This window comes from Podospora pseudocomata, chromosome 3 (assembly GCF_035222375.1).
Source record: "Podospora pseudocomata strain CBS 415.72m chromosome 3, whole genome shotgun sequence".
NCBI classification, from domain to species: Eukaryota; Fungi; Ascomycota; class Sordariomycetes; order Sordariales; family Podosporaceae; genus Podospora; species Podospora pseudocomata.
Genome location: NC_085887.1, coordinates 3792543 through 3813059, shown reverse-complemented (window position 1 = coordinate 3813059; position 20517 = coordinate 3792543). Strand labels below are relative to the sequence as shown.

The 20517-nt window shown below is 54.4% G+C and overlaps 6 protein-coding genes across 6 annotated transcripts; 3 read left to right on the top strand and 3 right to left on the bottom strand.

Annotated features, from left to right (window-relative positions):
* The first annotated feature begins 272 nt into the window (after nt 1-272).
* QC762_311280 (uncharacterized protein) lies at nt 273-1913 on the top strand. Its single transcript, XM_062889425.1, has 2 exons — nt 273-800; nt 852-1913. Exons 1-2 carry the CDS (start codon nt 651-653, stop codon nt 1803-1805), a joined length of 1104 nt encoding a protein of 367 aa, XP_062745350.1. The 5' UTR covers nt 273-650; the 3' UTR covers nt 1806-1913.
* On the bottom strand, nt 1913-3868 carry QC762_311270 (uncharacterized protein). The gene is made up of 2 exons (XM_062889424.1): nt 2964-3868; nt 1913-2847 (listed from the first exon to the last, which is right to left on the bottom strand). Exons 1-2 carry the CDS (start codon nt 3132-3134, stop codon nt 1969-1971), a joined length of 1050 nt encoding a protein of 349 aa, XP_062745349.1. The 5' UTR covers nt 3135-3868; the 3' UTR covers nt 1913-1968.
* Nucleotides 3869-4648: 780 nt separating this feature from the next.
* On the top strand, nt 4649-5791 carry QC762_311260 (uncharacterized protein; the record flags this gene model as incomplete). Its single annotated transcript, XM_062889423.1, has 1 exon — nt 4649-5791. One exon carries the CDS (start codon nt 4649-4651, stop codon nt 5789-5791), a length of 1143 nt encoding a protein of 380 aa, XP_062745348.1.
* Nucleotides 5792-6049: 258 nt separating this feature from the next.
* Nucleotides 6050-9778, bottom strand: QC762_311250 (uncharacterized protein; the record flags this gene model as incomplete). Its single annotated transcript, XM_062889422.1, has 1 exon — nt 6050-9778. The coding sequence occupies one exon, from the start codon at nt 9776-9778 to the stop codon at nt 6050-6052; it is 3729 nt and encodes a 1242-aa protein (XP_062745347.1).
* A 1907-nt stretch (nt 9779-11685) lies between these two features.
* Nucleotides 11686-12519, top strand: QC762_311245 (uncharacterized protein; the record flags this gene model as incomplete). The annotated part of the gene is given in 2 exon segments (XM_062889421.1): nt 11686-12468; nt 12481-12519. The coding sequence occupies 2 exon segments, from the start codon at nt 11686-11688 to the stop codon at nt 12517-12519; spliced, it is 822 nt and encodes a 273-aa protein (XP_062745346.1).
* Nucleotides 12520-14731: 2212 nt separating this feature from the next.
* QC762_311240 (uncharacterized protein) lies at nt 14732-16997 on the bottom strand (the record flags this gene model as incomplete). The annotated part of the gene is made up of 2 exons (XM_062889420.1): nt 14732-16651; nt 16713-16997. 2 exons carry the CDS (start codon nt 16995-16997, stop codon nt 14732-14734), a joined length of 2205 nt encoding a protein of 734 aa, XP_062745345.1.
* Nucleotides 16998-20517: the final 3520 nt, after the last annotated feature.

Below are 20517 nucleotides of genomic sequence, written 5' to 3'. Positions count from 1 at the left end.
CTCTCCCTTATGGCCATCAATCAGCGAGGCTGCAGCTGAGAGTCTGGACTTGTTTCGGCGTTTAGGGTTCAACCACAGCTTTTGGGGAAATGGAGGGGAATGAGGGGTAGCTGTTGATGTTGCTGGGCCAACCACTCTAACACCGATTTACTAGGGAGGTAGCTGACATGTGAACACCATGAAGGCCTATTCACTGCTTCAGAGGATGTGAGATGACAAGTTAATCGATGAGATCAGATGAAGTTGCCTTCCACTTCAGTTCTGTGTAATGGCTGATCCGATGTTTGGGAAATCGTCATCGCGTTTGCCTTCGGTCTCACCTCCCACGGCAACCACATCATCACAATGCAACGCTGGCGTGTGCGAGCCGGAATAGGGGCTCAGGGGTAAGGGTCAGCACACACTCCCTTTACTAATTGGGCTCGATGCATCTACGGGTGCAACCAGCATGGCAATCATGGAAATTCTTGACGCCAGTTGGTAGCAAACACGGGTGTCGCAGTGTCACTGTCATCCCATCCACGTATCTGCTTAAACATCACCCACCAGTATAAGTTGACCCCTGAGCACGCCATCATCTACTATTACCATCATCAAAGACAGTTCAAGACTGCTACATCACCATCACCACCACCACCACCACCACCACAATGCATCTCCACCCAACCATCCCGCTTGTCGTCTTCCTGGCTCGGGCCTCGGCCCAGGTTCACAGGATGGAGTTCGCCGACTCCTCCTCCCCCTCCATGCGCTCGCTGGCCGCCGAGTGCCCTGCAACAGCTGAGATGCCCAAGTGCGCCGTATGTTTTCCCTCTATTATACCCTCGGTTCGACACTAACCCGAAAACCAGATCAGCTGCATCGACACGGCCGCGTCCTCCAACGGCTGCCCAACCGCCTCCGACCTCACCTGCCAGTGCAACAACTGGGCCGCCATCCAGCAAGCCGCCGCCCCCTGCGTCATCGCCGCCTGCGCGGCAAAAGCCCCCGATGTCCTCTCCATCGCGAGCGAGATCTGCTCCCAGTGCGCTGGCGTCCCGGTCGCCCAGACCATGAACGGGGCGGCGAACTTGCAGTGGGCGGCTGCTCAGCCTACGGGGAAGGCGTCGGTTCGTCGTAGTCAAGAGGGCCAGCTTCGCGATTGGGAGGATCTCTGGGTGGATGAGGAAGGGAAGGGGTGGGTGACCTTGCCGAGGAGGGCTGTCGTTGGTGCCGTGGCCAAGGAGACGGGACGGCCGGTGGTGCCGAGGGAGGTTTTGGAGCAAGACGGAGACAGGAAGATGCTGGCCGGGGCTGACCGCAAGCCGTTGGGACCGATCGACGTCAACTCCCTTGACCTTTCAGAAACGGATCCCGAGCTGCCTGACTTTGGGTCTGGCAAGTCAACGGACCCTAAGGAGCCTGACTTTGGCACTGACGGGGCCCTCTCTTTCCACTCCGAGGGCCCGGAGCTTCTTGACTTCGGGTCTGACGAATCCCAGGGCCCCGAGCTGCCCGGCTTTGGGTCTGAAAAGTCCAAGGGTCCCGAGTTGGCCGACTTTGGCGGCGAGCCCACTGAGCTTCACCCTTGCTGGCCAGCAGGCTACCGGGGCTCTGGAAGCTTGCGGTCGTGTGATGATTTGCCCGACCATGACGGTGACAACCTTGGCGGGGCTGAGGAGAAGGATTTCGAGCGGACGAGATCCCGTACGTGGAAGAGAAAGACTGATCTTGTTTATGAAAAGGAGGAGCAGGAGAGGTTGAGGCAGTTGAAGGATATGAAGGAGCAGGAGAAGCAGGGTGAGCAGATGAAGTGGACGTGGTAGAACGCAAACAGGAATGTCTTCACTGAGGGAGGTGGGTGCAAGAAGGACTGAAAAGAAGGATTTAGATTGATGATGGTGATGGTATCATTAAATTCATGCTGATCGCTCTACCTCGCACTCCCCGTCTATGTCTATCTCTGTGTCTATACCCATTTTCTACCACTCAAAGGGAAGCCTTGGCCTCGGGCTCGTTCTCCAAGACGAATCTGTATCTCGGCGCTCCCTTTTCGAAATCGATAATAGCTTGGTTGGCGTCCTTCATGGGGATGGTAGAAATCCACGGCTTGACACCCTTGGCGAGGGCCAAGTCGAACATCTCCCTGATGTCATCCGGGCTGCCGATCAAACTGCCAGTGATCTTGATGCGCTTGAAGATCAAGGGCTTCTGCTGGAAGGTTGGGAAGCCGTCATCGGGCAGACCGACCTGCACAAAGACACCGTCAAACTTGAGCAGGTTGAAGTAGTCCTGTACCGGCATGTCGGTCTGGCTGACAGTGCAGACGATCAAATCGATGGTGTTGGCGTGGGTCTTGCCCCATCTAGGGTCCTCGGCGGTAGCGATGAACTCGTCAGCGCCCATCTTGAGGGCGTCCTCTTTCTTGGCGTTTGTTCTAGAGATGACAACGACCTTGTCCGCACCGAGAGCCTTGGCCCACATGACACCAAAGTGGCCGAGGCCACCGAGACCGACGATGCCGACTGTCTTGCCGGGACCGGCGCCGTGGTGCTTGAGGGGAGCGTAGGTGGTCACACCACCGCACAACATCGGAGCGGCCTCGGCGCTGGAGATGCCCTCGGGAATCTTGACGGCGAAGCGGGCGGGAACGCGGTTGTAGGTGGCGTAACCGCCGTAGGACTTGCCGCCGTTGAGGTAGACGCCATTGTAGGTACCGACGTGTTTGTTGGGGCAGTAGTTCTCCTGGCCAGACTCGCAGGCCTCGCAAGGCTTGCCCGTGCGGCTGCAGCAAGAGTCGGACTGGGCACCGACACCCACGCGGTCGCCGAGAGCGAGGTGCTTGACTTGAGAACCGACTCTGACGACCTTGCCGACGATTTCGTGACCAACGCAGCATGGGTAGAGAGTTGGGCCCTGGTGTTTCACGTTAGCATTCCGTGCTGGCTCGGGAGTCTCGGAAAGATTTGGTGAGGACAACATACCCATCCGGAGCGGAGAGTGTGAAGGTCGCTGCCGCAGATACCGCAGTGAGAGATCTTAATATCGATGTCGGTCTCCTCCCAAGGCTTGGGCTCAAACTCGCCCCATTGCATCTTGCCCTCGGCCGAGCTGGCATCGAGGCCAAGCCATCCTTCAAACTTGTAGTCGGTCATTTTTGATTATTTCGAAAGGGCGGCTGAGTTCAAGTCTGGGAAAAGACTGGGCAAGTAAGGGTATCAAAGATGAGGTAGAGGTAGAGGTGATGATGAAAGAACAGGACCAGACACAAAACTCAGAGTGAGTGAGGAAACGACGAGATATATACCACCCCCCCACCCCCCCCTTCCCTTCTCCTCCGCGGCATCCATTACCAATGCCCAGAACCATGAGCGACTCCATAGATTGCGCTCGAATCCATTTTTCTGTTTCGAAATCTCCACCTTGCCGAGTATCAAAATTAGTAATGCAGCTTGTTGTACTGGGCTGTCACGGACTGAATAGTGCATCTTCACGATACAGGTAGTTGTTCCGGCACCGGGGCCTCCCTGTTGCTACCTAATCATTTTCCGGTAATTCTTTTCGCCCAAGAAAGCACGTCTTTTCTTTGCTGAAAAGCCATCTCGAGTGGTACCTATCTTACCAAGCGTGGCAAAACAGTAAGCTAGCGCCAAACAGAAAAAAATAATCCCACGTTGTTGTTCCAGGACCACGTTTCTAGATTCCGAAAATTCCGACAGGGCGGGATGACGAAATCGTCGATAAGGCGAGAACATGGTGGAGTTTAGATAAAGTCGGTGGATAACGATCTATCGTGGGTATCCAGTCAGAGGTGAATCGTGACGGCGCCAGCAAAATCGAGTCAAGGATTTGCCTCCGACGCCAAAAGGCCGAGTCTCGGGAAGTGGGGTCCAACTCGACAAGATTGTTTCAACATCTTCAACATGACTTTTTGATTAAGGTAAGGTCTTTGTAAAGAGGATCAAGGTTTGTAGATTAGACGGCCCAAGCTCTATTAAGACTCGGTGGACAATATTAGGTAAGCTATGTGTAGGGTAGTCCCTATATCTTGTGGACATCAATTTGAATTTCACCAGATAACAAAAGATGGAAACGAATGAGGGTTGATATCGTTGAAATCAATAGTTAGTTAGACGCATCATGATCTGAGTTCGCCTTCCGTCTTCACGGCTACCTCCGGTCCCAGATTACATCACAGGATTTTTTTTTTTTTGAGTAAAGTGTATTGGCCTTTTGGGTAATGCGAGTTGCGCTTGAGGGAGACGGCGGCCCAAGGACAAAGCCATGGAGATGAGGGTTGGTCAATGTTGGGGATATGATTATGAGGGACAGACTCAAGGGGATATGACTGAACGGGCAGTAACTGTATGATGGGTTGCTGGTTGGGGTGGATATTGTGTAGGTGAGGCATTGCATAGTATCGGGGATGAGGTTGGATGAGATCAAAGCGCAGGCGGGTAACGATGCCGTGAAAGTGGATGGATGTTAAACTGGAGCCTAGAGGTTATTGCGGTTTAGGTTTAGGGCGTGTGCAACATTGGTATAGCGATGTGTGTTGTCGGCACAGGGGTGTGATGACAGCCAACACCAGCCGCAGATTCTGACCAGGGTGCCAACTTCGTCCGCTGCCTTGGGTCAATGGTACCACCTCAATAAGCGCACGTATGGGATGTCACTTCGTCGACCAGGTTTCTGGGCTCGGCAGGCAAAGTCGTCTTATAAAAACCAAATCAACATCCCCTTTTCTCACCACACACAAACACCAACACCAACATCAACATCAACATCAACATCAGCATCAACAGACAAGATGCACCTTCACCACCTCGCCCTCCTCGGGGCCATCCCCCTATCACTGGCTCACCCATCCCCGTCAACCCCCTCCATCACCGAGCTCTTCGCCTACCCCCCCACAAACCCCATTTTCCTCGAAAACCTCCTCCCCCTCCCGGACTCCCGCCTCTTACTCTCCTCCTTCTCCCCCTCCCTACTCCTTTTCTCTCCCAACTCCCCCACAACCCCAACCGCCCTCACCCCCTTCCCAAACTGCACCTCCTACACAGGCCTAACCTCCCTCTCCCCCACCACCTACGCCGTCACAGGCGGCGTCATGGCCGGCCTCGGTCTCGACCCCACCACAACCGCCCTCCACATCTTCTCCCTCCCCCCCAACTCCACCACCCCCACCCTCCTGAACTCCATCCCCCTCAACTACCCCCTCCCCAACGGCCTCCTCGCCCTCCCTTCCAACAAAAGCATCATCCTCTCGGCCGACTCCCTCACCGGCTCCATCCTCCGAATCGACACAACAACCAACACCGTCACCACAATCCTCCAATCCCCCCAGCTCCTCGGCGGCACAGTCTTCCCCCTCGGCATCAACGGCCTCGCTGCCCGGCCCCTGTTCGACGGATACCTCTACTTTACCGTTTCCGGCCAGGGGTATTTCGGGAGGATCAAACTCTCCAACCAGGGTTACATCCCCTCGGGCAGCCAAATCCAAGTGCTGGCCCAGATTCAGGACCCCGGGTGGGTCAACGCGTTTGACGATCTCGATTTCGACCACACCGGCAAGAGCGCCTACATTGCCTGGCAGAGGGGGAGGGTCGTCAAGGTTACTCAGGCCGCATGGGGACAGCAGTGGACGCAAGAGGTTATCGTCAATGGGACCGAGGATGTGACGCTGAAGGGTGTTACGGCGGTGAAATTCGCGAAGGGCTGGTCGGGGAGGAAGGTTTTGTTTGCTACCACCGGGGGACTGGAGGGGGAGAACGATCAGGTGGGAGGGCAGGTGGTGAGGATTGATCTCTAGGGCTGCCGACGGCAAAGAACGATAGAAACAGAGGGACAAAGTCAGAAATAATGCATGTTGGCACAAGTCCTCTATCACCATGACCAGATATATATATATATATATATATATATAAATATATGCATATATATGCCCCCTTTGATCCTTCTAATGCCACCATTAACAAGTATGCGCCTCCCATGTCGGCGAAATGATACCAAACGGCCAACTCCAGACCTACCCAAACGTGTACAGCGCACATCATTCATCACCTGACTCCTATATCCTTCCCCCGTCCAGCACTTCCCTCCCGAGGATCTCAACCTCGCCCGTCTCCCCTGTCCTTCTCCTTTCCACGACCCATCGTTTTCCCTCATCACCGTCAGCCATCGTGTAAGAAATGCTATCCGCCGACCCCTTGTGTCGATGCCCCATGACCGGCCGTTGCCTTTCCCCTTCACCAATAACAAAGCCCTCTGTCCCTGTGCTCCTTTCCCCCGGCCCCTTCTCCCCCGCAGCACCATGAACATTAACCCCCTCAACAACCGGCAAAGCAGGCGCCAACCCCCTCCCGGTAACCGTCCTCTCCTCCTGCTCCTCCTCCTCCCCATCCTCCAGCACGGGCGAGCAAGCAAACGCGCTCCCGCTCCCGGCGGCAATACCCGGACTAGGCACCAAGACCGGCAACTGCACCCCCGGTGGCGGGGCAAACATGCCCATGCCCATGCCCATGCCCATGCCCATCCCAACCGGTATCCCCATCATACCCATCTGATTGACATCCATACCTCCAATCCCCGGCGGCCGCTGCGGCAAAGGCGACACCACCGCCCCATTGGCCCCATTAGCTCCCTGGTTATTGTTCCCAAAACCACCCGCAGTAAAAGCAGCCATCTGTGGCGCCGGACTCGCCGTCCCCTCCCCTCCCCCCTCCCCAACATCAGAACTACTCCAAACCGAAAAGGCACTCCCCTTCCTACCGTGACCTATCGATCCGGCGTGCAGGTGCCCACCGAACGGTGACTCCGACGGTCCCCTCTCCGACTTTGGACTCCCCTCCCTCGAGCTGACTTGTGAGCCCCCGCCGCCGGCACCAAACGCCCGGTTTCTCGCCTTCATGTAAGCAGCCACACTCAGCGAATTCTCGTCGTCCCCCAGCAGCGCCAGCTGCGCCAGACCCGGACTGTTGATCGTGAGCGAGTTTCTTCCCGTATCGCTCCCTATCGCGGGGGGGAGCGTCAGGGACATGATCGAGTTACGGTTCGAGTACTCTGACCGCTCCGTGATGGGCGTCAAGTTTGGTTCTCGGCAGACGATGCGCCCGCTCTTGCTGCGGCCCAACCCCCCAGCCGGGCCAAAATACCCGCCGTTGGCATAAGAAAACAAATTCTCTGCACTGAGGTCGGCCTGCTGGCCGTTGGAGTTGTTGCCGCTGCTGCTGTTGTTGTGATGCCCGTAGCCCCCTTGCGGCATGGGGGCAGAGTAAAAGCCAAACTCTTGGCCATACCACCCGTCCGAGTCGTTGGCGAGCGCCTCGGCATTGGCTTCGGCAATGATGGCATCGTCGTCAAAGTCGTAGTCGTCTTGGTAGCCGCCGCCATAGTCGTCATAGTCCTTCTCGTAGTCATCAAAGTTGACCTCTTTTTCGTAGTCGTCCAGGATTGCGTCGAGGTTGTTGGCTGACTCGGCCGAGTCAGTTGGAGATGTGACAGTGAGCTCAGCTTCGGGTGTTGGTGACGAGTTGCGACGGAATTTCCCCGAGGCCGCAGCCTTCTGAGCGGCTTCGGCGAGGGCAGCTTGGTATGCCAGGTCTTGGCCCGGGAAAGGCGACATTTCTGGTGGCTGAGGAGCCAGTTGGAATGCGGGTAATGGTTCCGCAGCTACCTTGTGTTCGGACTCAACGACCGGCTGCTGAGCCCCGGCGCTGATGGAGGTGTGGCCAGTGGACGCCGCAGCCCCTGAAGCCCCTGAAGGATCCGATGTCGTGTCAGAGGTGCGGTTGGAAGCCCGAAGCTGCGCAGCACGCATGGCTTCCTGGGCTTGCGCAAAGGCACCAGGTATTGGACGCCCGTATTTGTCTGTATCGTTATTGTCAAAGATGGACTCGTCAATGACAAATCCATCACCGGTAAAGTCCAGCTCATCAGCCAGCCCGTCGTCAAAGTAAATGTCATCGTCAAGCCTCCTCCTCTCCGGTGCTGGGTTTGGAGCGATTTCGGCTTCGGGCACAGGTTCGGGTTGAGACTCCGGCACAGATTCGAGCGCAGGTTCCGGGACAGCCTCAGGGGCGGACTCAACAACCGACAGGCTGGTGGGCCGATGAGTAGGCTGTTCCAACGTCGCACCTCCAGGCTCATCCCCTGGCTGAATGCTCAACCCGTCCATGGCCTCCTCCAACTTTGGCAAGGTCGAAGGGTCCGGAAAGGCGGGAGTCAGCAGACCTGGTGTCGTGTCCTTGGTCATGGCGTAGCCAATAACTGTCCCATTGGCATCTCGTGGAGTCGGCAGCAGCATCCCTGCCGGGCTATGAGGGCTGGCCACCGCCGAGGCTGGGTTCGAGCGCTGAAAGACAAATCCAGCAAAGTTCTCCTGGTCATTGTCCGGATCGCCAGCGGCTTCGGGGTCCTCTTCTTCTGCTTCTTCTTCAATGTCGTAATCCATACTCACACACGGTATGTCCTCTTCGAACCCGTCATCGTCCATCATGGCGTCATAGTCAAAATCCTCGTCAAAGTCATCGAATCGCGAGTCGCGCTGGCCCAGTCCTATATCGTCAGCGGGCTTCTTCTCCTGTTCACGCATACGATGGCGCTCTTCCAAAAGCTTTTCCTGTTTGGCAGCTCCAATCATGTCAAAACTGAACCTCGACGAGGTGCTCTTCATGTGTTTTGGAATGGCAGACCGCACCGAGCTCTTCATGGAGAGCTTGGAGATGGAAAACGAGCGTGAGGCGGTGGTCCTGACCGATGCTTTCGAGTCCAATGGAGCACCAGCACCGATGGTAGTGGCCGCCGAGGTGGCCGACGACGAAGTTCGGGTGGACATGGCAGGCTCATCTTTGGGAGGTACGGGTGGCACTGCTTCTTCAGAAGCTGGAGAGAGCGTCCAGCCCCCATCAGCACTGCGCGTGCTTTCCGGGATGACCTCCTCTTGAAGGCGGTGACCGACATCACCAGGATCTGTCCGCGCACCCGGCGTGTCCGCAATCGCGGGCGTTTCTACCTGTGAAGCTGTGGTCGAAGCACTTAAAGCACCTTCGGTACTAGGGGTTACTCTTTTCGGGCGTGGGGCGCTGAAATCGTGGATTCTGGTGCCCCTGATGCTCACGTCTGGTGTTGGTGTCTTTACCACCGGTTGTGACTCTGGTGGCTGATTGCTTGTTTTTCTCCTCAGCAATAATGATGACATGGAATTTCGCAAAAATGGTAGACTCTTCCTCCCCTTGGGAGCAGGCTCCGAAGGCGCTCCCGACGGCTGTGTAAGAGCGGTGTCACTAGACCCGCGGGCCCCGGACGGCCGAGCAGAGGATCCTCCTGATCCCAGCTGAAGATCTGTCGGAGCAAAGAAGGATGACGATTTGGAAGACTTGGACGGTTTGACGGCTGTCAGAGCTGGCCGGGCAGCAAGACCGGTGTTGATGGGCGGCGGCGGGGCCTTTGTTCTCGAGAATCGTTTTTCCGGCAGCGAGGTAGCCAAAGACGACTGAGCATTATCCGGTGCCGTCGACTCCTGCATGGTCCTCCTAAGCTGATGCAGGGCTACTCCGCCCAAGAATCCGGTGCTGTTTCCATCGAAGGCTGAGCGAGCGGGAGGCGACTGGGTGCTGTTGTCGACAGGTGTGCGACCGAGGTCGGGGTCGGCCGAGGAGACTCGCGCAAGCGGCTGTAGGGTGTTGTTGTCAGCGTCATGGTGGTGGCCAGCAGCGTCTTCCCATGTCGCAACCTGGTCGGGGGTGGGCTCGGAGGGGTTGGACGGGGCTCGTCGGTGGAATCGCAGGTGTGACAGCATTTTCTACTTCTTCAAGACACAACAAGACCTGGCAAAGCAGGCGGGGGTCTAAAACATTGAATCGCGACAGCGTAACGCGATCCCAGCTCGGATCGCGGACTGGTGGAGGGAGAGGGGTATCGTGTATCGTGATGGCGCCACTGTAGGAGAGAGACAGTGTTTGACGTTGGAACTTGTGTATGTATACAATTCAACACATTTGAGAGCAAAAGAAGCGAGCGACAGGCGAATTGAAGAACAAGAAGAAGACGAAGAAGAGGGAAGATCAGTGTTGGTGAAGATGGGTTGATGCGACGGAACAAATTCATGGAATCCTTGGCGGTCCACTTGGTAGTGTCTGTCAACGGCCGAGGGGTCAGTGCGTTTAGTGGGTTGGTGGGGGGGACTTTGTTATCAACGACGGCTTCTGTCGAGTGCTATGGTGCTATGGTACGGTTGACCATTTCCAGTTGAAGGATGTGTTCATCTGGAAGTGTATTTTGTTGGGTAGCTAGGTGGGTAGGTATCTCCCTATCATTCATGGGTGGTACTGACACAGCACACCTTGAGCTTTGGAGCTCTCTGCCAAGCTCCAGGGCATCAGATACGGAGTTCAACAGAGCGGTTCATCCCAAGATACAAGTCCCGGACTAAAGACGAACAAGAGGTTTTATCTCGCGGTGGGGATGCAGCTTATGCAGCAGATGACGGGGGTTAATATTGTGACTTGCTATGCGCCGACGCTGTACAAGACCGGGTTAGGGATGAGCGAGGAAAAGGCCTTGCTGTTAGGGGGGTTACGCAGGCGTGGTATGTCTTGGCGTCTTTTGTCACTTGGGTATGCTATCGACAGAGTTGGGAGGAGGAAACAGTTGATGAGCATGGCGTTTGGAATGGGAGTGGTTTTGGTCGGGGAGGGGCATTAGCAACAGCAGCGGATTCACATCTAGGAACGATCACGACAAGTGGCTTGTCTGTTTCTATTTGAACGGTGCTTTACCTGGGGATGGATGGCGTGCGTGTGGGTGTGCCCTCCGGAAATTCTACCGTTGAGCATCAGAGCCAAGGGTTCGGCGTGGGCGGCGGCGGCCGACTTTATGGAGAATCGGATCGTGGTAGAGGTGACACCGGTTGGGATCGCTAACGATGGGCTGGACGTTTTCATCTGACACGGGCCGGGGTTCAACGCGGTCAAGGGCATTGTTATCTGGCTGTTTTACCCCGAGACGGGAGGACATGCCGCTGGAGGCCGTTGATCTTGTTTTTACTGGTCCGGCTCAGCGTGTCACGACCGAGGACAGCGATGCGTGGTTCGGCAGGCTGCAGTGGGACAGGGTGAGGGTAGCTGAGGAAGCTGTCAGGGTCAGTAGACTCAACAGAGAAGGGGAGAGACAGCCTCTCCTGTCCTCTTGAGAGTGTATCTCTCGAGACCCGGATGAGCTGTCAGTCTCAAAAGACCAGACGAACTTCTTGACTCTCCAAACATGAAACACGCCCAAAGGGGAATAGCGGCACACACCCCACGAAGCTTGGCACAGGCTAAAAGACAACGTCACAGGCCAGTCCCGGTCTCGTGTGTCAGGGTGGGTGTGTGGTGTGTAAGTGCCGTTCCAAGAATTTGACCCAAAGGGAAGAGGGAAGACGGGAGAAAAGAGGTCGTCATTTTTGCCTCTTTCTCCCTGTCTTTCGAGTTACTCAAAAGCAAGCTTCTGCTCTTGTTATTATCTGTGTCCTCGTCGCACCCGAAGTTGCGCACAACCGCTGCGGACCACAACACAATGCCCCACCTTCTTGCCTCTGTGCGTTGAGCATTCTCGTATCGCTTCTGCTTCCACTTGATCGGCCATCATCTTTTTCGATTCGATACCACTTTCTTTTTCTTTTTTCGACTACTGTTTTTGCTCTTTCTTCTACATAGGCCGCAAAACATGGCCGACCAACCAGTAGCCCCCGCCCGAGCCAGCACCCTCGAGATGGAACGAATCCGCTACGACCCCGAATGGGAGATCCCCACCAACTACCCCCCTCGCAAAAAGCCCGAGAACCCCCTCCTCGCAAAGATCAAGTCGACCTTTACCACCACCACTCCCTCAACCCTCCCGCCACCAGCAGCATCAGCGCCAGCCGTCGTCAACATCGACTCAAAAGAAACCTCCCTCCCCCCATCCACCTCCCACTCGGCCAACGGCGTCCCCCTACCCCCGGGTAAACAACACCCCGGCCTCCTAAACAGGTACCTCCCCCCAGAAAAGCGCTGCTTTGGTCATCTCACCCGCCGTGCCTTCCTCCTGCTCCTCCTCGCCATCCTTTTCATCCTGGCCCTCGCCCTTGGTCTAGGCCTCGGCTTAGGTCTCCGACGCCGTCAGTCCGAATCCATTCCCCTCCCCTGGACCTCGGCCGGAAAGGGGGTACAAACCGGCTCCCTGACCTTTTACGACCCCTCCTCTGCCGCCGGAGCATGCGGGTGGTACAGCTCCGATAACGACTCTGTTGTTGCTGTTTCGCATGCTCTGTTCGATGCAGGGTTGGATGCCTCGGGGACGAAAAACTCGAATGGGAACGTGCTCTGTGGACGGATGATACGAGTTTGGGAGGAGGGAAAGGAGGGGGATAAGAAGGTGGTGGAGGTTGTGGATCGGTGTACCGGTTGTGAGGTTAGGGATTTGGATTTGGGGGATGGGGTTTTTGGGGGGGTTACCGGGCAGGGGCAGGATAGGGGGCAGGATAGGGGGCGGGTGAGGGGGGGGTGGGAGTGGGTTTAACTTTTTTTTGATCCTCTCTTATTCTTCCTTCTGTTCTTGTGTTGGTGGAGTATGGAGTTTTGGAGGGGAGGGGGATAATGGATGGGTTGGGTTGTTGGGACAGCGTATTTCTTTTGTTTGTTTTTTTTGCTATGTAATAACACTAGGGACTGGATTGGCAAGGGGTACTTCGGGGAGAAAATCAATGGATAGCACACAAGGGAAACAGGACTTGGAAGGTATGGGATATGATACCGCACACGGGTTGGCGATGGGAAGAAAAGAGCAGGTTGCAATGGTCGCCTACATAAGGCAGTCGACGGACAGTTCTAGCGGCTGCTTGAATATATCATCTACGCTCTGGCAGCAATGTGACTTTTAGCAGAAGTGTGAAATGCGTTATTGTGTCAATGCGGTAATTGACTGCCCTAGGAACCTGGCTTCTCTTCACCACGGACATAATTCCTCCCTTTTCCATTCATGAAGAGAGAACCTTTACGGAACCCCTTATTCATTTCATCAGTGTCTCCCTATTCACTTACCTCTCCTATAAAATAGCAAAAGGCTTTAAAAGAAAAATAATAAGCGTTTACATTATTTTTAAAGGCCTTTAAAAAAATCTCTTACAGCCCTTAAACTGTATTTTAAGCCTTTTTAACTATCTTCTAAGACCTCTTAATTAAATTTTCTTTTAACCTTCTTTAACTATGTTTAATGTCTTTTAACTATGTTTTAACATCCTTTAACTATTTTTTAACATCTTTTAACTGTATTTTAGAGCTTATTAAATACCTTTTACCCCTTAAATAGAGATGCTTCGCAATACAGTTAAATTCTATATCAAGGGAGGGAGGGGGGGGCGGGTGTGTGTTGGTAAGTTAAATAGGGTGCTCCGTATAGGTTCTCTCTTCATGAAGCAGTCACCAGATATCAAAAGTTCACACTGCATCACTGGTCTTTTTGCATCCACAATTTCCATTTCCACCGCCTCCCCTCATCCAAACATCCAGATATATACATTATATCCCCCTCTATCCTCCCTCAGCTCCACCACCACCATTAAATACATTACATATACTTCGTCTCTTTGTACTGTTAGACATGCTACAACTAACCCGTCTCTTCTGTTCCATGTCCATTTGAATCGGTCCAGCCCATCCTTTTTTTTCTGTCATGTCCCCTTCTGTTTGAGTCTGTGTTGTGTCTGTGTCACCCCAAATACCAATCCTTTCTTGTCCAGTGATAAACCCAAACCGAACCAAACCAAACCAAACCAAACCAAACGCCCATTATCCAATTCCCTTGAAGCAAAAAGAACAAAAAAAAGCAAGAAACAATTTCCAATCTGATATCTTTGTAAAACCGACAGCCAAAGACTTCATAACTGTCATTTGACGATGCCACATGTTGGCTTGAACAGTTGAAAAAAAAAAGGGGGCCCTGACTGGTTCAGGCTTCTTCTTATGCCGAAATATTGCCCCTTTCCCCCGGAAATGCTCAATGCGTGCGACGCCGAATGATATAAAGAAACAATAAGATGTGTAAACATGTACAAAATCGAAGTGAAAAATAAGAAATGGGTTGACAATCTGGTGTGTGTGTTGGATGGCCTTCTCAGCCATGGTTTCTTCTTCCGTAAGCAAAACCGCGTGGTTGACAAGTGTAAACGTTGTATATAGCGCAAGTGATAATCTCCGGTCTTTCTTCACCTCGCAGGATCCAATCTGCTTCTTATTGTTGCTCTGGGCATCTTCCACCCCGTTGATGCAAAAAAAAAAAAGAAGGTCATTGATTGAGGATCCGGCAAAAAAGAAAAAATGGCTACTCCAACCAGAGAAACGTATCCCAGTCGATCGATCAATTGACTGATGAAATGAGTGAACCCATATCGGGAGGGAAGGGGGGGTAAAAGCCTAGAGCGATGGCTTCTTGAATTGTGAAAGTGAGAGAGAGAAATAGACCGAAAAATGCCGAGCAGTAAACCGCCCCGGCTGGGAAAAGGATGGAAAAGCAGGGTTATATACCCTGCTCTTCCGTGAAGAAAAAGACTTTTTTTGGTGTTAGGTTTGTTCTTTTTTTTTTTTTTTTTTGGGTGGGAAGGGGTTGTTGTTGTTGTTGTCGTTGTTGTGTAGTGTAAGGTGGTGATAAAACGAGATAGCAAAACCCATCTATCGCGGTACGCTAAGGCGGTCGAAGAAAACAACGCAAAAGGAACAAGATAGCCGACACTGATCTAGTGCCCCCCAACCGGAAAGGCAAGGTCAAATGGCATGTCGTGCAAGTCATCACGGGTGTGCATCATGGCGGGCGGGAGCATGTCGTTGACAAACATGCCGGCCTGGGTGAGAGTGGCCGTTGACGAGACTGGAGAAGTGTAGTTGGAGGTGTCGATGCTCATCATCGAAGAGGACGGCATGCCCTGCTGGAGCTGATGTCCCTGCGATGGACCACAGTCCCCAAAACCGGCCGAAGAGATTGGCAGGCCATGAAAAGAGGCGGCAAAGACCGAGGTGTCGAGCGGATACAGATCGGAGAGCTGCGATCCAAGCTCGCCTTGGAGACCCTGTGACGAAAGATCTTGACCGAACCCCCCACCAAGTCCGGCGTAGACGGCCATGTTGCTGTAGGCGTCCATGCCGAGAAGGTTGGGTGGCACACCGTACGCCTGCGCGCCGAGTTCATTGTCAATGTCCTCTTGTTCGACCTGGCCCACGGAGTCGCTCCCGTCAGGACCGAGGGCACCCTCCTGGTCCATCGGCACTGTCACCTCCATCATCCACAGCTTGAGCTCCGACATGGGGGGCCAGTCGCCGCCGCCCTTGCCGCCGCGCTTCTCTTCCTCCACCTTGGCGGCCGAGCTGGCGCCCTTGGCACCATTCTTGGAACCAGCACCCTTCCGTGCCTTGACCTTGAAGTGAGTGCGTCTCAAGTGAGCAGCAGCATTGTAATAAGCGCCGTACTGCTTAAAGGCCGAACATTGCTTGCAATCCGACAGAGGCTTGGCGGCCGTCTCTGCGTGCGGGATGCCGAGCAGGCCAGGGTCCTGGCAAATCCACTTCTTGACCATGCTCTTGTGTTTGGCTTCGGTGTGACGGCGCAGCTCGTGCTCACCCCGGAACCCTTCGGGATTCTCGTTGCACTGGTGGCAGCGGACCTTGGGGTGCTTGGGGCGCTCATACTTGGTCTTGATGATGACGGCCTTGGGGTCCTTCTTGTTGGTGGCCGATGTGGGTTGTTCCTTCTTGACGACATCTGGCTTTGGCTGAAGTTGACGAGACTTGGCGTTGACGTTCTGGCGAGCAAGAGATTCTTTGGCGCGGACCTTGAGGGAATTATTTGACTTGGTGCTGTCTCTGGAGACCGAACGCTCCATGCCGAGGTCATCGTTCATGTACCCCGCATTGAGTTCCTGGATGGCCGCTGACGAGATGGAGTGAGAGCTCGACTGGGAGGAGGGCGACTTCTTCATCTGATGTTGGTGAAGCATCGAGTCGGTGGGCGCAGAAGAAGGATAGGCACCGACAAAGTGGGCGCTGGGGCCGGTTCCCATGTGAAGGTCTGTGGCCGACCTCTTTCCAAGCAACGAAGGTTGATGATACGGCGGCTGACTCGGGCCAAAGCTGTCTTGTCGAGCTTGTCCATTGGTGGAATGCTGTGACCGAATGCGGACCATCTCAAGTTGGGACAGGATGGCTGCGTTGTTGTCGTTGAAGTTGCTGTTGCATCTAGACATGGCCGTGGTTCCGACAGATGGGCCCGAGGTCAAAGAACCACAAGCCGATGGGATGCCCGAGTCGGGATAATGTGATGCCTCTTGGGGTGACAACATTCTGGAGGAAGGGATGGCGATGGGCGAGACGCTGGAAAGGTCTCCTCCTGTATCCCGCATCGAGAGAAAATCGGCAACATCCATCTCTCTGCCCGTTGGTATTGGTTGGAGCTGGGAATGTGACTGGAAGAAGGCGTTGACGGGCTGCTGCATCTGACCCTGACCAAGATACTGCTCAAGCATGGCCGAACTGGGACCCGACAGACTGCCGCTGGGGACACCTGGTTGTATGGACATATTTGAGCTGGACCTCGCCATGCCCGTGCCAGAGGATGGACCGGCATTGTGTGTGGTCTTGGAGCGCTTCATGGGACGGCTCTGGTCCTGGCACCATTGGTGAGCATGAGCAAAAGAGTGAGTTGGGTCTCGGAGTTTCGTTACTTACCTGTGACTGGATGTGATCCAGCTGAAGGGAAACACTGTCAGCAACAGCAATGCCGGGGGCAACCGTCACACTGCGGGGTATCGTGTTGCTTCTTGATCGTCCATTGTCGGCGAGAACTGGTCGTGACGGAGCGATCTGGTAGTTGCCGGGGACAGACTCAAAGTCGAGGGCGGCAGCTGTGGCCGAGGACCGGGACGTCCGGGCTTTGCTGAGCTGGCTCATAATCTCTTGCTTCTCGTGCTCTTTTTGTCGAAGCAATGCTTCTAACCTTTGAACCTGGCTCATTCTGGTCGCCTTCAGCGTGTCAAGAGTAGGTGAGGCGAGGAGAGGTAGGGCGGACCAAGTGGGAAGAGAATAAAGTCGACCGGCGACAAGCGGATGTATGTATGTAGATATGTATGGATGGTATGGTATGGTATGGTATGGTATGGTATGTTATGATATGTTATGGTATGGTTGTGTGTGTGTGTATGTGTGTGCGTTGGAAGTGAAAGACTCGGGATGAGTCAAAAGATGGAATGGGAAGTTGCAGATACAAATGTAAGTTGTTGTAAGTCAATGTCAATGTATAATAATAATGATTGAAGAAGGGAAAAGATTGGCGCAACGAGGAGCGAGCAAATGATATTTATCGAGCAGATGCTCACGAGGCTTCGTTGGATATGGCACGCAACGACGAGACCTACCAGGTGCCGAGGGGGTCTGGGGTCAGCTAGCTTAGTGTCGATTTCGAAACGGAGTTTCTTGGAGGGCATGAGGTGGAGGAGGGGGGAGGATGGGAGTATACAATATGATCAGGTAGACATGGACATGCAGGTGGTGTGGCCTACCACGATACTTGATACCAGGTACCTCGATAGAGACCCAGAATGGTGACGACTTGTTGGACCAGGGATCAACGGTATGCTTGGTCACACCAAATGTGTGCTGGGAAAGGGAGATCTTCTCCCCGATTAGCGGGCTGCTCGTTCTGTTTCTGAGCATTGTCACCCCCCCAAAAAAAAAAAAAAAAGCAATCTCACCCCAAGCAAACGGGCCCAGGATGTGACGGGATGGATCTGCCACCTCACCTTATGACGATAAACTCCTGGAATTGCAAGTCCCGTCGATTGCTTATTCATGATGATAATAATTCCAGCTCATCTCCGCAGGTGAGATGGATGGATGGATGGAATCCTCAAAGAAGACTGGAAGGAAGAAGGCTGCTTCCATCCCCCGGCAACTTCCACGACAGGTTCTCTTGCGTAGACTAGTGGTGGGAGGTGTGCGCCCGGTTGCGGAGGGGAACAGTCATATTCCCCATCTCCCAATCGTTATCGAAGCCATACTCTGGCTGGGCTCTGTCCCGCGGGTGCATCCCATCGTTTTCGCGGGGGCGGCTCAGCAGCCAGTATCCAGTAGGGCAAATAACCCGAGGGGGGAAAGAGACGGAAACAGACGAGAGAGAGATAGTGAAGAGAAAAAGATGAATCATCAAGGAGGGGGAGGAAGGGGGAGAGGTGATGTGTTGGCTGCCCGGTGGTGGCTGTAAGGGTTCCTGTCGCGGCAAATTGCACCCAACGGTCCAGTCACAGTTAGCGGTCGTGTGCTGGCTAGCGCGCCAGGGAACCGCTGAAGCACACCCGTCGAGCCACGGCTCCACTGGCTCTCGGGGCAGTTCCAGGTTCCATTCTCTAATATCGTCAACCTCCACTGTCGCTGTCGTGCTACTGCTGCACAGAAGGGCTTTCCAGCTTCTCAACCCCCACAGCTTCGACGACGTTGAATATTCTCCGATACCTGTTGTCTTCTGCATGCCCCCCCCCCCTTCTCTCCCAAATTGCAGATGCCGTCGTGGGTCCACACGAGATCCATGAGTCGATCCTTGGGCACCGTTGCAACTTCTCAGTTCGGTCACCTACATTTCACACATCATATTATATCTGATCGATGAAGGAGACAAGGAGAGAAGAGAAGATTTCTCTGCTTCTGCCACTAGAACAGAATCGGGCTCGGTCGACCACTCTCAAAGAGTCGAGATGCATGTGTCGCCAGTGGCACGCTCTGCTGTCAGCGAATCCCGCCCATCCCTCGCTGCTGCACCAAGCATCCGGTGGGCGTCACGATCGTCCTGATTGGCCCAAAAAGTGAGGCAAGCACTGCTGGGATGTCTCTACTGGATGAAAACGTCCGGCCAGGGCGGGCCTTTTCGGGCACATCCTCATCACGTACTATTCACGTAACCCAAGCCACAACTGACAAGACTGAGAAGACCAGATGTGGCTGCATCAATATCTCCTCTCCTCGGGTCAATTGGTGTGGTGGTGTTGGGCTCCAATGCCCCCCCCCCCCCGGGCAGTTGTGGCTTGTGGGTGTGCATGACCTCTCTGAGGTGGATGAGCTGGCATCGTGGCATTCTAATGCCTGAGCGATTGACACGTTTCTAGCTTCCAAGATAGCCGAGCCTCACCGCGGCGGCGAAGCACTGTGGCACTCCTTCACCTTTCCTGCCCGACATCATACCTAGCATCGACGTCGTCACCGAAGCCCACCCTGCAGACATGTACCTGCAGCAACCCCTCCGGAATCAGGGACTCGCGATACGAGATGCCACGAAGCTGCCCGGCTTTGCTTCTTGCTTCTTGCTTCTTGCTTGCTTGCTGCGAGTCATCGTCGACTCCGCCAGAAATCTGCAGAGAAGCCCAAAGACCACAATTGTTCTGTTTCCCCTCCGAAGCGCGGGATAATTAACAAAAGATGCCGGTCGCCGCATTCCGGACTCCGCCCGCAAGGCTCTATAAAACACAAACACGCCCGGGTCCCTGCTGGGGACTGTCAGATGACTCAACAATGCTCAATGCTTCCAGATAACCTGGGGAAGCACCAAGCACGGCGGAGAAAAGAGGCTCTGCCGAGTGGAGAGCAGAAGTGCTGCCGGCAGGTGAAACAGCGTCGTGCTATGGCGGGACAACCTTTGAATGACATCCATGACAGCCCGGGCGGGAGAGAAGTAGACGGCTAGCGGCATACCTCCTCGTTGACCGCTTTGTATCGTCTGCGATATGTCTTGCCTCGGTAATGTCCCAAATAAGCCACCTGGCGCTTGCTGTCATATTGAAGCCCTCACCGGTCACGGGTGATCTCTCGGCGCGCGATATTAAAAAATAAGAAGATACCGTAAGATGCGGAGTGACCCACCCACGGCCGAACGGCGCCGGCCTTCAAAGTCCGAAACTGGGCCCATCAAGCCCCGTCTTGGCGTTCCGGCTCAGAGCTTCTCCAGGGTGACAACAGAGGACCCAATCATGTCGTGCCACTTCACGATGGTTGCCTGCCATTCCGACCCTCCCTCAGCGCGTATCGATAGAGCATTCTGGACCAGATGAGGGGGCGAGTGGTTCTCGAATGATGTCGACTGCCGAGATTGCTGCCGACAAAAGTACTGCTGGGGATGCCCGGTCCGTTCAGACACTTGATCAATTCGGCTGCGCTGTCACCTGGACGGCATGAACCAGTTGTCAAAAATACAGTTTGACTCATGAGGGGAACACCGGGAAGCGCGCTTGATTTCAAAATCCAGAGCTGGCATTTCGATGCTGGGTCTTACACAAGGTAAATGCTTGAGCTCGGTCAGCGAGACTTTGCCAATTCCACCTCAACAGCCGACCCTCTGGCGGTGAGAATTCCCTCAATTCGCAAAGCGGTAATTGTAAGAAGTCACAGGTTATGAGGAGACAGAATTTGTCACCAAACTTCCAAAATTTGAGAGGGGCCATGGGATGAACGTTGGTGAAGAAGCACAAGATGGTGGGCAAAAACATCCCGC